The sequence below is a fragment of the Fundulus heteroclitus genome, chromosome 6 (genome assembly GCF_011125445.2).
Source record: "Fundulus heteroclitus isolate FHET01 chromosome 6, MU-UCD_Fhet_4.1, whole genome shotgun sequence".
NCBI classification, from domain to species: Eukaryota; Metazoa; Chordata; class Actinopteri; order Cyprinodontiformes; family Fundulidae; genus Fundulus; species Fundulus heteroclitus.
The window spans coordinates 23,065,869-23,081,236 of NC_046366.1; the positions used below are offsets into that span (position 1 = coordinate 23,065,869).

The 15,368-nt window shown below is 40.5% G+C and overlaps 1 protein-coding gene across 1 annotated transcript; it reads right to left on the minus strand.

Annotated features, from left to right (window-relative positions):
- Positions 1-489: 489 nt before the first annotated feature.
- On the minus strand, positions 490-15,295 carry LOC105937829 (oxygen-regulated protein 1). Its single transcript, XM_036138360.1, has 6 exons — positions 15,239-15,295; positions 12,191-12,359; positions 8,615-9,298; positions 6,980-7,139; positions 2,848-6,272; positions 490-2,760 (listed from the first exon to the last, which is right to left on the minus strand). Exons 2-6 carry the CDS (start codon positions 12,191-12,193, stop codon positions 838-840), a joined length of 6,195 nt encoding a protein of 2,064 aa, XP_035994253.1. The 5' UTR covers positions 12,194-12,359; positions 15,239-15,295; the 3' UTR covers positions 490-837.
- Positions 15,296-15,368: the final 73 nt, after the last annotated feature.

Below are 15,368 nucleotides of genomic sequence, written 5' to 3' on the forward strand. Positions count from 1 at the left end.
ATGTGTGTGGGGGAAAAAAAGGTTTAAATGATTTAAGATGGTCTTAATTTTCACATCACAAAAATCTTGCCCCTGTCATTTTAACTGTAGTGTTTAGACTCCAGTGTAGAGTTTTGCTTACAATATAGAAACAACTGTCTCAGGACTCTTTACAGCATAAAAGAAAGTTTTTACATATTTGCAAATTGAAATCAGAATATCTCTGAACGAGGACAATGACAGGCGAGAACTCTAAATGAAAACACTGTCTAGAGTCGAATAAGAGAGGCACGCTACTGATATCAAATGAAGGAAGAGTTGAGACGAATCTTCATACATGTGTTGGATGAATAAAAAGAAAACTGCTTACTAGACTTAAATCTCATAATATGTTGGAACTTCCTACCATCTGGCTGGTACTCCATTTTCAGATTTTCTTAAAGCTTTCCTAGTCCTTTGCTCAGTTCTTAAAAATAGAAAACATACAGATAAGTTACAGGATGTTTGCCTAAAGCATTCGATATCTATGCTGGCAGTTAGTTACACATTATTCAACAACAGTCTGAGGCATCAAATTGGTAAAAAATAGGTCATTTTTTAATTTTCAGGATACATTCATTAGCAACCACCTGGAAGACAACACTAAAGTTACTGCAAGTATAAAAATAATTTTACTAGATATCAAGATAAATAAGAAGAGGCACGACTGTCGTGAGTCACCAAACATATCTACGAGGTTACTGTTGGTCATGATTTAATGGAAGATAAAGGTTTTCTAGCAGCAACACAAGACAAAAGTTCCCATAAAACTAAATGTATAATGTGTTTTTTTGTTTTGTATATTATAGTGGCCTTCTTTTATAGTATGGGACAGTACTGCCCACATCTCAAATGCAGCGAGTCCAAAGAGTCTTGAGCTTGCAGTGCACCCTGTTCACCATTAGATGTCCTTCTTGGCTGCGTCACTGCAGAGGAGTCCACCTCAGGGTGCACCTTTCTGTCCGGGATTTTGAACTCAACTGAAGCGAAGGACGACTGACTGCCGTTCCTGTTGGCCCAGGTTTTGGAAGTGTCAACAGCTGGCGACACCCTGAAGCCTCTTGCTTTTATGCTGCTTGCGTCGTGTCTCCCACTCCTGACGCTGGCATCGTCCAAGAAGGGGTCCGAGTCGCTCCCGTGTGGCATGTTGTAGTAGGTGCACTTTGGAGTCGGGGGCTTCGCCATCTCCTCGAGCTCTGAGGAGGATATGTCTGCGAGGGGTCTGTGCGGGGTGTTAGCGTGACACAGGGAATCGACGCTGGTGTTTTCCTGGCCTGTGTCCATGGAGGTGCTGTCCAGGTTACCGTACATTCCCAGAGACACAGGGGGGGATTTTCTTATGAGATGGTTCTCCTTTAGCAGCCATCTCCCTTGATCAATCAAGACCCCATCACCAGAGTCCTTATCAAAAGTTAAAGGTGTTTCACCTTCGGTTTCGGCTTTTGATGAGCTTGCGGCACTGAAATAAGAGAGGTCCTCCCTTGAAGCTTTGGTGCCCTCTTCACTGGAAGGACTGTTTCCACTTTTTAATGAGCAACTTGCAACAGACAACTTTGAGCACCTTTGTTGTGAGACTCTTCCCTCAACGCTATTTGCTTTCTCTAAAGGCTCTTCTGCACTTTCTGAGACAATATCGACAGACTCCTGGGTGTTATACCCTCCACTGCCTGATGTTTCTGGTCTATAATCGGATAAATCGGACGTGATGGGGCTCGGGAGGCATTTTAGACCATAAGAACTATCCTTTGCGGGTTTTGGTATCAAACTTTGCTTAGTTTGTACGACTCTAGCGTTATCAGGCACAATCTTGATATTTCCCTGAGTGTCATACGTAAATATAAGGGAATAAGACTGGAGGGCATCGTTCACAAAGTCAAGCAGCTCCTGAGAAATTTCAACAGGATGGGTTAAGCTGTTTCTTCTGTCCTCTTCTCCTCCCTCATCTGTCTCGTGAATAGTGTCTGTACATTTGTCCTCACACTGGCCTTCAGATGAATATTTCGATACAGTTTCTGAAGCTGCTTCACAGCTGTTACTGTGCTGCTGCTGACAAGAAGCTTCTTCTAACGTCGTTTCACAGTCCTGACTGACGGGGAAATTGTCTTCATCGTCAGACAGAGCCCCTTCCTCTGCCTCATCCTGCTCTGATTTCTGATCTGACCTGCTTTCTCCACAACCATTCCTCTCTTCTTCATCTACAGTTTGCCCTGTCGTTGTATCATTGTCATTATCAATGTCCAACTCATCCACAAGGTCCTCCTCCTCTGCCCTTTCTTCCAGCAGTTCGGTTTCATTATTCTCTAGTGTCATTCCCTCATCTTCAGCCTCATCATCCTTTTCTCCAGCTGTTTCCTCCTCGCTGTCCTTTTCTTCTTCATGTTCGCTCTCATCTTCTTCCTCGTTCTCCGTCTCCTCCTCCCTGTTTCCTTCACTAAGCCCATCTGTTAACTGCTCTATCTCATCCTCCTCTTTTTCCTCAACATAATTCTCAATTTGGTCACTTCCTTCTACATTACCTTGGCCTTTAAGTGCACAAGTAGGTGAATTAGGCATATTATCATCTTCTATGTTTTCTTCCTCAGGTATCTCAATAGCTTCCCTTTTTACCTCAGTTTCCACTTCCACTTCCTTCTCTGTATCCTCGGAGAGAAAGCCTTTACATTCATCCTCCTCCTCCTCCTGTTCCTCCTTCTCTTTCTTCTCCTCTTCCTGCTCCTCCTCCTCTTTCTTCTCCTCTTCTTGCTCCTCCTCCTCCCCTTCCTGTTCCTCCCCCTCCTCCTCCACCTGGCCCTCCTCATCATCATCCTCTTGCTCCTCCTCCTCCTCTACCACCACCACTTCCTCTACGTCCTCCTCATTAATTATAGTTTCTGCTTCATCATCATCTTGCACTTCAGCCTCCCCATCCTGAAGGTTTTTTTCTTCCTCCGTCTCTCCTGCCCCCTCCCGATCATCTGTATCTTCAACACTATCACCGCTTCCTGTTTCCTCGTCTACAAAACCTTTATCCTCCTCCTCAAAAGCTGGCTCTGTACCCTCTTCATCCCCTGTCATCTCTTCATCTACTTTTTTGCATGATTCCCTTTCACTTGCCTTCTCTTCATCTGAGTCCCTCTGCATCTCTGTGTTCACCTCCTCCTCTATCTCACCTTCTCTTTCCAATTCTTCCCTGGCATCCTCTTCGTCAGCATCTAAGTCTTCTGTATTTGCTAAATTATTCATCTTTTCTTCCTCGTGGTCTTCATCTTTTAATGCCTCAACTCTTTCTGAGAGTACCAGTTGTCCCTTATCTATTGACATTTCCTTTACTTCTGTGGCTACCTCCCCATTCACTTCGTTGTAATGTATTTGCTTCTTCTCAGTTAAGTTCCCGGTCGTACTTCTAGACTCTGGGGAATCTTTTGTTTCCTCTTCACACTCACCGGCAAATCGTTCTACGTCTTCCTCTGACTCTGACTGGTTTTTAACGTCCTCAGCAAAAGTGCTCTCCTCCGCCGGATAGAAACTTTTAGTTTGTTGGATTGTGGAAACGATCTCCTCTCGGAGGTCTTGTGGCATGTTCAGCTCTTCCATGAGCTCGTCAAGAACCATTTGCTGTTCGTCAAATGTGTCACCCCCTTCAGAGACAACATCCAACGCAAACTCGGTCTCCGAAACTCTGGGGGAGAGCGGCTCGCTTTCAAGCCTCTCCCTCAGAGTCTGGAAATCCTTCCAGCGTTCTCTTAGCTGGGAAGACGCTCTGCTTTGCAAGTCGGTAAGACTCGCCCTCTGCTCTTCTTCGTCTTCTATAGCAGAAATCTTCTGGAGGGATTCCATCATTAACATGGCCTCTGAAGGGGTTCTCGATTGGTTCCCTTCCTCTAGTTGGGAGCCTGTTACGTTGTCTCTCAGCGTCATCACGGACAAGAATGAGACGAAGGCTTTACACGACGAGCCGAACACCGAGGCGACTTGTGTTGAGAAATTAGGAACGCTGCTTGAATTTTGAAGAGTGGGGGTGGTGCTGCCGCCAGATGCTCTTCTCAAGCACTGAACGGATGAACAAACTTGCCGAAGGACCGGCCTTAGCTTTGCCTTTGGGCTCAGCAAGTTAGTCAACGACATTTCACTGTCATTTGGACCGACGTCTTCAACAGATTTGTGTAACCTGAGATTATTCTCGTTGTTTTCTGGGTCAGCCCTGACACTTGGCATTGAAACACAAAGACCTCGGGCTCTCTGCTCACCATGGTGTACGCCTGATGCCGGCCCCTCGTGGCAAAGAGGAACGGATAAACAGGACGAGGATTTCTTCATGGCATCGTTTAAACCAGTCTGGCATTGATTTATTTCATCTGATTCCGAGTCGTCGCCTATCTTAAATACAACCTTTGCCCGAGTTTCTGCTCCATCTGTGAGCACCTCCTCTACGTACGGCACAGACTCTGGGCGGACGTTTTCCAACCAGTTCTCGACATACTGGTGAATTTCCGTAGGAGAGGGATTTAAGGAAGGTAATGATCCACTCTCACTCAGCTCTAAAGATGGTTTGGTTGGTGATAGTCCACATTCGATCATGGACTTTGGTCGACTGATTGTCTTTTTGCCCGGTGAAAGTGTTTTTTTGGTTTGTAAAATGTCTGACATGTTCTTCCTCATCTGGGGCCTTCCAGTTGGAGTGTTAATATTATGGCCATCCTGTTTTGCTGATGTTTTGTTTTGGGTTTTTTTCTGTTGTGGGTTTATATGAGTATTTCTAGGGTTAAGTAATGAGGCTGAATCCTTTTTGGAAATTTGTTCATCTCTGATTAACTTTTTAGAATTAGACTTTTCTACTCCTTTATTCTTTAGCCCACTTTTAGATCTCTCTAGTGAATCCCCGCTCTTTTTTCCAACACTAGCGTTGCTGCTCAGCTTGTCAGTTGAGGAGTATTTACTATGTTTTGAGGAGCCTTTTGTGCTTTCTTGATGTTTTTTATCTAAGCTGTTTGTTGAAGCTGAACTCTTCTCATTCCGGTGTGGCCGAGCAATCGTTTTCTTCTTAGTGCTTTTGGCAGCATTATCTTTATTTACTGTTTCAACCGTTTGTGAGCAGACAGCCTCGTTCTCAGTTACCAAAGACAGATTGTTTGTTGCCTGATGTGTTAGAGACCCTGGCTCTGATGATAGGGATAGCATCTCCTCTTTCTGCCTCTGTAGTGAGTCAGCAGTGGACGGATGCCAGTTACAATCTATATCACAATCGTCGCTGGACGACTGCGGCCCTGAGGCAGTGGACCGTTTGCTTTCTGCCGCCGGAGGGGAGCCATGCAACGAAGCGCCGTCTGCACTGAACTCCTCATTCGCAACATAGTTGTCGTAGCAACCCTGACCCTCGTAAATATGCATCACGGTCTCCGTGACCTCCATTCCACCATCCTGTACGTGAAGGACTTCAGCGACCCCTGATGATCTGACAGAGGAGCATTTGCTGCTCACTCCTGACAATGCCGTCCTATGAGCTTTAGGGGCCGGTTTGTTGCTGCTGCTGCTACTGCTGTGCCTGACAACGCAATATCCCTCAGTGGTCTCGCCGTCAGCAGTCCTCTCCATGTATGAATAATGTCCCATGGTGCTCTGTTGAACCCCTGTCTCTGTCACCATTTTCACACTTTCTACAGAAGCCCTCTCGTTCACATGCTGTGGCCCTGGTGTAGAGACACGCTTAGATCGTGTTTTCGCTCTACCCAGAGTTGTCGAGCTGTAGCCGTTATAGATGTGCTCGTCATTAAAGGCAACTCCTTTTGCAGGTCCGCCGCGATAGTTCTCTTCTTTTCTTTCATCCTCTTGAATGGCTGAGGAGTCATTGGCGACAGCATTGTTTGAGTCAGGTGAGCTGCTGGCTGACCCAGAAGGGGAGGCACATACTGTCTTCTTGCTAAGGCCGGAGCGGCTGAGCGTGGTCGTCCAGTGAAGCATCTCCTCCTCCTTGATTGTCAGACGAACTCTCATCTCCACCGTCATACTGCCGTCCTGATTTACGCGGAAAGACTTTTCAATGTCGTCGTCATGAGGGATGATGTAGTCGCTGTGCTCATCATCTCCCCTCTCAGGTCCACACGTCTCCATGGCTGCGTGATGCTGATGAGCTTCTGTTGCAGACGGTCCGTTGGGACGGTGCAGGTCGCTGTTCAAGCTTCCATTCTGAGACTTGTTTATCTGGTTTACGATGAATCGCTCTGATGAGAGGGAGAAGTTTCTTGAGACTCTTCCGCTGGATAGGGACGCGTCTTTCTCTGCATGTGGAATTTGGAGTTTGTGAAGGACAGGCGAGGAAGAAAGAGAAAAAATCAGTTGTTTTTGAATAAATGTGTTGTATTCATATAAGGCAGGGTTATTTGTACATCATGTTCCATAAATAAAGTAATTCAAAGTGCTTTGTAGGAAAATATTCAAGGAAATTACAATGAAGACAAGACATACACTCAGAAAAGTAGTGCTGTTTACTCATCTTAAAGAAAGAAAGAAAATATCTAGTTTAAAACAAGCAAGACAACTAATAATGGCCAATAGCTTAGACGTTACAAAATGAGCTGATCAAAATAATATTTTATGTTTATGATAAAGCTGCTATTTAAAAAATGTATATTTTAGTCCTGATTTAAAGAACCAACACCTTCAGCACATCTGGTGTTTTAAGGGAGTTGGTTACAGAACTAAGGAGAATTAAATACTTCCTTGCCTAGTTTGGTTCTGGTCCTGGGAACTCTGAACAGATCTCTGATAACCTGCAAGGTTTATACCTGACTAGTACCCCTGAAATTAACCTTACATTGTCAAGAAACTGAAAAATATCCTGTGAGAACATATGAAACTGTAATAATTTTAAGTTTTTGTCATGTACAGGGCTGTTAAAACATATTTCCCCTTTACTGTTTTTTATTGCTGTTTTTTTTTGTCTTGGCTTTTGTTGTTTTTCTCCATAATACTAATCAACACTTACGCATTCTAGGTTGTAATGATGATGGTTCTACATGTTCCACATACATGACCTGGGCTGCCTGGCCGGTTCTGTGAAAACGCTGGTTTCCTAATCTGAACGGCTCATTGCCGGCTGCCACAACGACTCCAGAGCAGAGGATAAGGGCAGCAAGACCATCAACCTGGAGGAAGACATTGGAAGCAAGTTCAACACGTGAAAGAAATCATCATTAACAGTATGTGGGATTAAAATGCCATACTTGTTGCTGTGTAAGTACAGATGTTTGAATTAGACATCAAAGATTTGTTTGTTTAACAGAAATATTTTACTGTCTACATACAATTTCTGCACAAAATGCTAGGTTCAGCAAAATGCTGTACTCATGGATAGACTTTGATGAGAAGTCAGAAGAGAGGCACACTGTCAAACCTTCACCAGAACACGTGTCCAAATCCGCATATGGTGCTCTTGATCTTTATTAGGAAGCTTTTTGTTGCTGAAGGACATTCCAGATTAAATAGAGGGGGGTGGGATGACGGCACTTCTAAATTACGTGTCGGAATCCATTGTCTCGCCCAAAATATCAAAGCAAAATCGTGTTGTATTCAGTGTATCATCTCTTTCAATATAAATTATTATTCTGTAAACTTTCCTATGTTTTTCTTGTCTTTTAATAAACACTTTAAGCTTTTCGGGCCAGGTGGCATACAGCTCAAAGATCAGAAACTATTGAGATCAGATGAGACGGTCTGATAGAAAATAAATTATTAAACTTAAGGATTGTCTTAGTGACAAACATTAGAACTAGACACGCATTCAACACTATCCTGATGGTGTTTCCCAAATAAATCTCTCCCTAATATAGTCTTGGGTCTCTTTAGATAGAGTACTAAGAATCCCAACAGATTAGGAAGGCCTAAAGAGGTTGCAGAACGCCGCATGGTGCCGGCGGTAATGTCCTAGAATCATGTCCGTCTTGGAAAAAGCAACATTGTAAAGAAAGATATATTTGTATTGCTCTAACCTGCCTTTGTGTAACAATTGATCACCTATATATTGTCCCATGCTCAACATAAAAATGTTTCGAGTCTTTTGAAAGTAAGTCATAAAAAAGTATCTTTCATTTGAATTAAATCTGCATTTTCTTGTTTGTTTGAGCTGTGCTGCACTGAATCTGAAGATTCTCTAGTAAATCGCCATTTAGTGATTACAAAACTTTTCCCCCTCCAATTTAAACAACGCATTTTACAGATGTGTTCGTAAAACCAAATACCTGTTCAAATTGCTCTAATTTCTGCTTTTATCTGTTTTTTGGGTTCAATTTTTTGCTGCAATTCTTCTGAAATTATCATAAATTGTTTTTATTAGTTAAATAATATAAATAAAACTCTATAAGGGTGTACTTTTTTACCCACACTATCGGCGGGAAAGGTCAGAGATAAATATAAAGTTCCTTGTGGAAAGCCAAGTAGTTGAACTGGGAAATGGAAAACGGAGTCTCTACCTGCTTCTCTAACTCTTTTCATCGAAAGCAAAATAAAGGGCCACTGCAAAAATATTGCAGTGGATGTCATCATATTTATTTAGACTAAATCAAAGCAACACTTTTCCTGTGTCATAACATCTACTGATCATCCAGTTTTGGCAACCACCTACCCGTCTCCCTTCTGTGGAGAAGAGCTTCACCACTGGAAACTGGAGGATCTGAGACAGGTAATCCAGCAAAGCATCAAACGTTGGTGCTGTTCTTCTCTGCAGCACAATGGTTCGTCTAACCGCAGGATCCCTGTTTTTGATAACTATAAGCTTCTTGGGCGTCCGTACTGCCACTCTCTCGGTAACCTTCGCTGGCCTGTTGCTTGCATCAGTCCCTCTGCCAAACTGGCGGCGCCTGACCTCCTGCTTCTTACGCCGCCCTGCGCTGGGCGGCCTCGTGGCGTTCCAAGGCACCTGCCTGCGGTTCACCTCTCCCAGGTTTAGTGGCTTCACTCGTTTCTGATCCGAGCACACGTAAGCTCCCCCGTCCTGTAAGTCTTCCAAAGCTTTGACAAAGTGAGTTCCTCGAGGAGTGGTTATGGTTCGCACTCCAAACGGCAGAGGCACTTTTTTGGACAGAGCGTCCAGCAGGGCATCGAATGTCTTGAAGGTGCGGGCAGTGACTGTCATACGATGCCCACTGAACTGATAGTCACCGCTTTTGTAGAAGCAGACCCGTTTAGAAGCTGAGGGTTCAGAGATGGCCTGCGCAGGCCGAGAAGACAACATCTGCCCGCTGCTAGAGGACATCTCCTGGGCCGGAGGGTCCAGGACAGGTGTGTTGCTCATACTGTCGTGAGGTGGCTAGAAAAAAAGGATGCATAAAGAAGGTTTTTACTTTTTTACTTTTATTAGTAGTGTCTCCATTAATTTGCAACTGCAAATACAGTTGATATCAGTTTCTATCTTTCCATGGACTCAGTGTAATGGAAACAAGTATTGAGTTTAGGCTTTTTACACTACTCGTGATGAAGCACTAATGTTAGAACTGAAATAAATTCAAGTTTTTTTTATTCCACTTTTCAGGGATAGTAAAAGTCTGTGTTTTGTTTAAAACCAGAAGTCATTGTCAACCTTGGACATCTGTTAACATCTTTCATACCATGGTCTAGGTGAATACTTGATTGTGATTGGCTGCGGGGTGTCCGTTAAAAGTTAGCTGGTAACGGCATATAGTTCTCTCACCCACTTCTTGTGAAAAACTTAAACATTAAAGTATTAATAATTGATTTAAGATTTATTTATTTATTTATTTTGTAAGAGGCCATGGTATAAGCGGGATAATGTCCTTCGAGGTGTCCATTATTGGAAATTAAGGGACTTTGTGGAAGCAACCGTCCTCCGCTTCGTGTCGGACAGTTAACGCCTCTGCGTCGTCAATTAATTTCCAATAATGGACACCTCGTCTGGCATTAGCCTTTACATATTAAAAAAAAAACAAACAAAAAAAAACAAACATTTGGAACGTAAAGGAACACATCAGTTTTTTGCATATTTTTAAGCTGTATCTCGTGGAAATGTTGAGAACCATTTTAGTGACAAAACACTCGTTTTCATATCGCCAACATGTTTATTGAGTGTTGAGGCTTTTAGGACACTCGCTCCCTGTGTAAGCAAGGACACATTTTTTAATGCTTCCTGTCACTTATAAAACTATTAATAGGAGTGCCCCTGTCTATCTTAAAGATCTGATATTCCCATACATTCCCATGAGAAATCATCTCTCGCTTTTTGCAGGAGTTTTAATTACCTTTTAGAATTTCCAGAATCGGAGGCAGAGTTTCAGTTTTCTGGGTTCCTGCCTTGTGAAACCAGCTCCTTGTCATAACTGCAATGCAAATTTCCTACTGTTTTTTTTAAGCTAAACTTAAAGTATTTAATCAATGCCTGGTCCCTCAATGATATATTGTGCCAAGTCCATGTCTTTATTACAGAGCACCTGTTGAAATACCAGGGCATCCAGCATAAAAGCTCGACCAGCTTTGTGTGCAATTATTTTTTTTTTTTGCCACTGTCACACCCTGAAATTTCTCCATTGTGGGACAATAAAAAAGTTTCTTATCTCTAATGACTTGCTGTGGCAACCCCCGAACAAAGGAGCAGCCGAATGGACTCTCATTTTATCAGTTGTTGAATACTTTGTCTCAAGTGTTTTTTAAAAACCTTTTGTGAATTTTCAAACGTGTCCCCTTTTTATTATTGCTTATGCTTATGTTATTGTACAGTGTCTTTGTTTATTCTGTGTACTGCTTGACTGTTTTTGTCTTGTAATGTACTTTAAAGTCAAGGTTAAGGGCAGCAAGACCATCAACCTGGAGGAAGACATTGGATGCAAGTTCAACACGTGAAAGAAATCATCATTAACAGTATGTGGGATTAAAAAGCCATACTTGTTGCTGTGCAAGGACAGATGTTTGAATTAGACATCAAAGATTTGTTTGTTTAACAGAAATATTTTACCGTCTACACACAATTTCTGCACAAAATGCTAGGTTCAGCAAAACACTGTAATCATGGATAGACTTTGATGAGAAGTCAGAAGAGAGGCACACTGTCAAACCTTCACCAGAACACGTGTCGAAATCCGCATGTGGTGCTCTTGATCTTTATTAGGAAGCTTTTTGTTGCAGTGTCTTTGTTTATTGTGTGTACTGCTTGACTGTTTTTGTCTTGTAATGTACTTTAAAGTTTCTTATTGGTTGAAAGGTGTCCTGTGTTAATGCTGAGATGAACCCGAATGCAGGCAGGATGCAGGCAAAATTAAAATCAACTGGATCTCTATAAAATAAAGAAGTTCTTACACTAAAACAACCGGATGCACAAAAAGCAATGACTGGGAAAGCAGACCAGTGAAAAATTAATAGCAGCATGAAAAGGATCTGACAAAGAATAAAGTGAATAGAGGGCCTTAAATGCTCGGGATGTTGGTTAGTTCAATGCAAAATAAACTAAATGCTAAACGATATTAAATATAAGATTCAAAATGACTGTAGACGGAAACACTGGGGTCAGGGAAACTAAATAAACAAAGCATTCAAGGTTGAACACAAAACCGAAGTGACAACAAAACCTATACCTAGCCATAACAAAACAACGCTGTGCTGAGTTGAACAACATAGATGACACGGGAAACTACTTTTATTTGTTTTTTGTTCAGTTTTGATATTTAGAGAAAACAGAAATATGATAAATCTGCTGTTGTTTTTTTTCTTGACTTCTCAGTATCAATAGAGATAAATGTACTATCTGAGTCTGATCCTGGGCATACTGAACAAGCTACCTCTTTAATGCTTTCAGTCTTTTTTGTAGATTTTATCTATATAATCATGGACAAAAAAAATTACAAAAACACTAGTTCTTGGCTGAAGCTGCAGAACTAGTGAGCATGAATGATATATTTGTGCACTTGTATAAAAAGAATGTGTTCTTTAGCATATTTCAGAGTTCTGAGAGTGTTTGTGTCTAAGTCTATTGTGAAATATAGGCATAAAGACCTTGAGAAAAAGCATCATAACTGAATTTATTTCCCTTTCAAACAAATAATTATCCTCCGGATACGGCAAATGGCAGCTTTATTAAGCAGATACGGACAGAGGCCTTCCATGGCTCAAACATATAGGCAGATAACAATCTCAAAGTAAGATAATATCTGATGCGCAAACTAACCAATCAATTGATGTAATTAGCAAAACTTACCATAAAATGTGCATTTCTCCTTGTTTTATACCGGCAAAAACAACTAAAAGCCTGCCTCCTTTGCTTCTCTCACGGCCGATCAAAGCCTCTCAGCCGTGTTGGAAGGCTATTTTAGGACATGCAGCATCATGGCCAATTTGCTTAATCTTTGCTAACACTTGATCAGCACCTAAGGTTGGGGGAAAATAAATAGGAGAGAAATGGAAATAAACAAAACACTACTCGAATTACATTTCAAAAAGCTGTTAACCTAATTTTTGCAATTTTGGGACAATAATGTGATTTTTTTTTAAATAATTCTTTAGATACAAATGTATAGTTGTCAAAGAAACGTTTTTTTATCAGTATCATTTTCTACAATTAGTTTGAACAATAAGCAGTTAATTTCTATTGCATTTTTATTGCTCAAAGTCAACATGAAAATAAAATAGGAATGTACATGTTGGTAAACAAATAGATTAAGGAGCAGAAAGAAAAACAGTGATAGTTCACTAAAATAGATACATTTCCTGACATAAATGATGGTGATACTGTTCTCAACAGACATCACAGGTGGTTTGGACTATTCTGAATTTGCAGGGGGCCACCATAATCAGATTTGTGAGGTCTTGGCCTAATAGGGATTAGTTTGAAGATTCTGCGCACCTGCTGACAGCAGGAGGCAGAATAAAGTCTTTAAGCAGTACTTTTACCTGGCAGCAGGTAATTGTACTTCCACAGCCAGACCACAGGACTAAACAACACATCATTAGGACTTGTGAACATGGTAGCATGTTAATACTGAAATATAAAATCTGAAAATATTTGCCACTGGCCTGCCCCCACAGAAAAGACACATGTGTTTTTCTAGCAGATTGCCATTTGCACACTTTGCCTTTAAATTCAAAGAACCAGCAATCTAACTGCATCAAGAGTTCACCACTGTGTCACAGTTTTCCAGGTAACAGGCACTGTGCCACTTTCCACCTGTACCCAACTGTGTATAAGCTGCTGATAATTCCCACCAACATGTGCAGCATCCTGGAAGGTGGGAACTGGTTGTTGGGAGCGGACACTCAGATTCCAGTGCAAAACAAAAAAAAAAAAAGCATAGCCAAAACAAGCCACAATATACATCAGAATATTGGTATATTATAAGCAAATGGCTATTGATGTGGTTGCTATCCTACAAAATACCTCTAGCTAACAAGAGCCAAAAAGTAGAACAGTCACAGTACTTGATATATATATATATGTGTGTGTGTATATATATGTATATATATATATATATATATATATATATATATATATATATATATATATATATATATATATATATGTGTATATATATATATATATATATATATATATATATATATATATATATATACACACACATACATATACATACATACAGATAGATAGATAGATAGATAGATAGATAGATAGATAGATAGATAGATAGATAGATAGATAGATAGATAGATAGATAGATAGATAGATAGATAGATAGATAGATAGATAGATAGATAGATAAATAGATTTGCTCTTTTCAGATTTATTTTTATATGTTTTAGTAGAAGTCCAATGTTCAAGATCATAAAAAGAAAGATACAATTAATCACAAAAGTTGATTCAATACAAATAAGCAGTTTTCAAATTATGATTTCATCAAAATAATTCATTAAAGGAAGCTATACAAATCCACCTTATACTGTGTGAAAAAAAACAACCTTCCTCTTGTTAAATGGTTAATTAACAGAGATCAACATTTATTTTGATCAATTTCCCTAGCCCCACCCAGGACTGGTCACTGGCACACATGTTGAATCAGGAAATCACTTCAGTAGAACCTGTCTGACAATATGAAGTCAGAGTTTAAAGACCTTAAAAAGTAGCACATGATGCCTTAAAATAAGAAAATTCAAGAAAAAGTGAGAAACACTGAGCTATATTATACACTGGGGTGCTAATAGCCCGCTGTTAGAATGAGTCGCTTTGAAGCCACCAGCCGCCATATTGGTACTCCCTATTTTCCCCCAGTAACTAGGGAATACATGCGCTACAGCATGGGATAACGAGGATTTTCTCATGTTCAGGGGGGGCTTAAAACTTTTAAAATGTCAAATGCCATATACTTTTATGTTATGTTCTAAAGCTATCAAGTACTGAGAAAGTCATGTTTTTCTTTATTCAAATATATATATATATATATATATATATATATATATATATATATATATATATATATATATATATATATATATATATATATATATATATATATATATATATAAAAAACAATATACAAAAACATATATTTACATATACATATACACATATATACATATGCACATACTTATATATACATATATATATATATATATATATATATATATATATATATATTTAATATGAATAACGTGCAAAGTATTTCAGCACCTAATTATCTAGTAGTTGATAGTGTTATTACATCCCCTGGCTGTAGAATTACCTGTGAAACGTTTTTACACAGCCAGAAAACTGCTTATTGTTTCAACCAAATCCTATGGGATTCTGTGAGAGTAGGGAGTAGCAAGATGGCGGCCAGTGACTTCAGTTTTTCCGCAAAATCGGCACTCCAGTGTATAATATAGCTCAGTGGTGAGAAACAATGGCATTGAAATGTATTCGTTGGAAATTATACATAAATAGAACATGACACATTGATGAACATCCCGAAGGGGTGACCAGTCTACCCACATTTTTGTGACCTCCAGGTGGGGACTGATCCAGGAGGTCACAGAAGAACCTTGAACAACATGTGACCACTAATGTCACTTGCCTTAGCTAAGATCAGTGTTCACAAATCATGACTGAGGAGGAGGATGACAAGGAAGACCAAAACCACTGCTGTTCAAAAAGAACACAAAAGACTGTCTCACATTTCTCAGAAACATCTTGATTGTCACCAAGAAGGCTGTGAAAACGTTCTGTGGACTGAGAAGATGGACTGGGACTCCTTACGAAGTTTGCATCCCATTATATCTGACCTAAAGCAAACAAAGGGACTTCAGAAAAACAACATACCTAATGTGAAACGTGGTGGCCATGTGATAGTCTGGGGCTGCTTTGCTGCTGTAGGATCTAGACCACTTGCTCTAATTGATGGAACGTCAAATTCTGCTGTCAAGCAGAAAATCTTAAAGGAGAATATTTG

Bases quoted from the DNA above. Each gene is read 5' to 3' on its own strand.
- LOC105937829 (XM_036138360.1), bottom strand. The intron at 6,273-6,979 runs GTAAGTGTTGAT...TTCCACATGCAG, and splicing joins ATCATTACAACCTAGAATGC to AGAAAGACGCGTCCCTATCC. The intron at 2,761-2,847 runs GTAGAGGAGGAG...GAGGAGGAGGAG, and splicing joins ACGTAGAGGAAGTGGTGGTG to CAAGAAGAGGAGAAGAAAGA.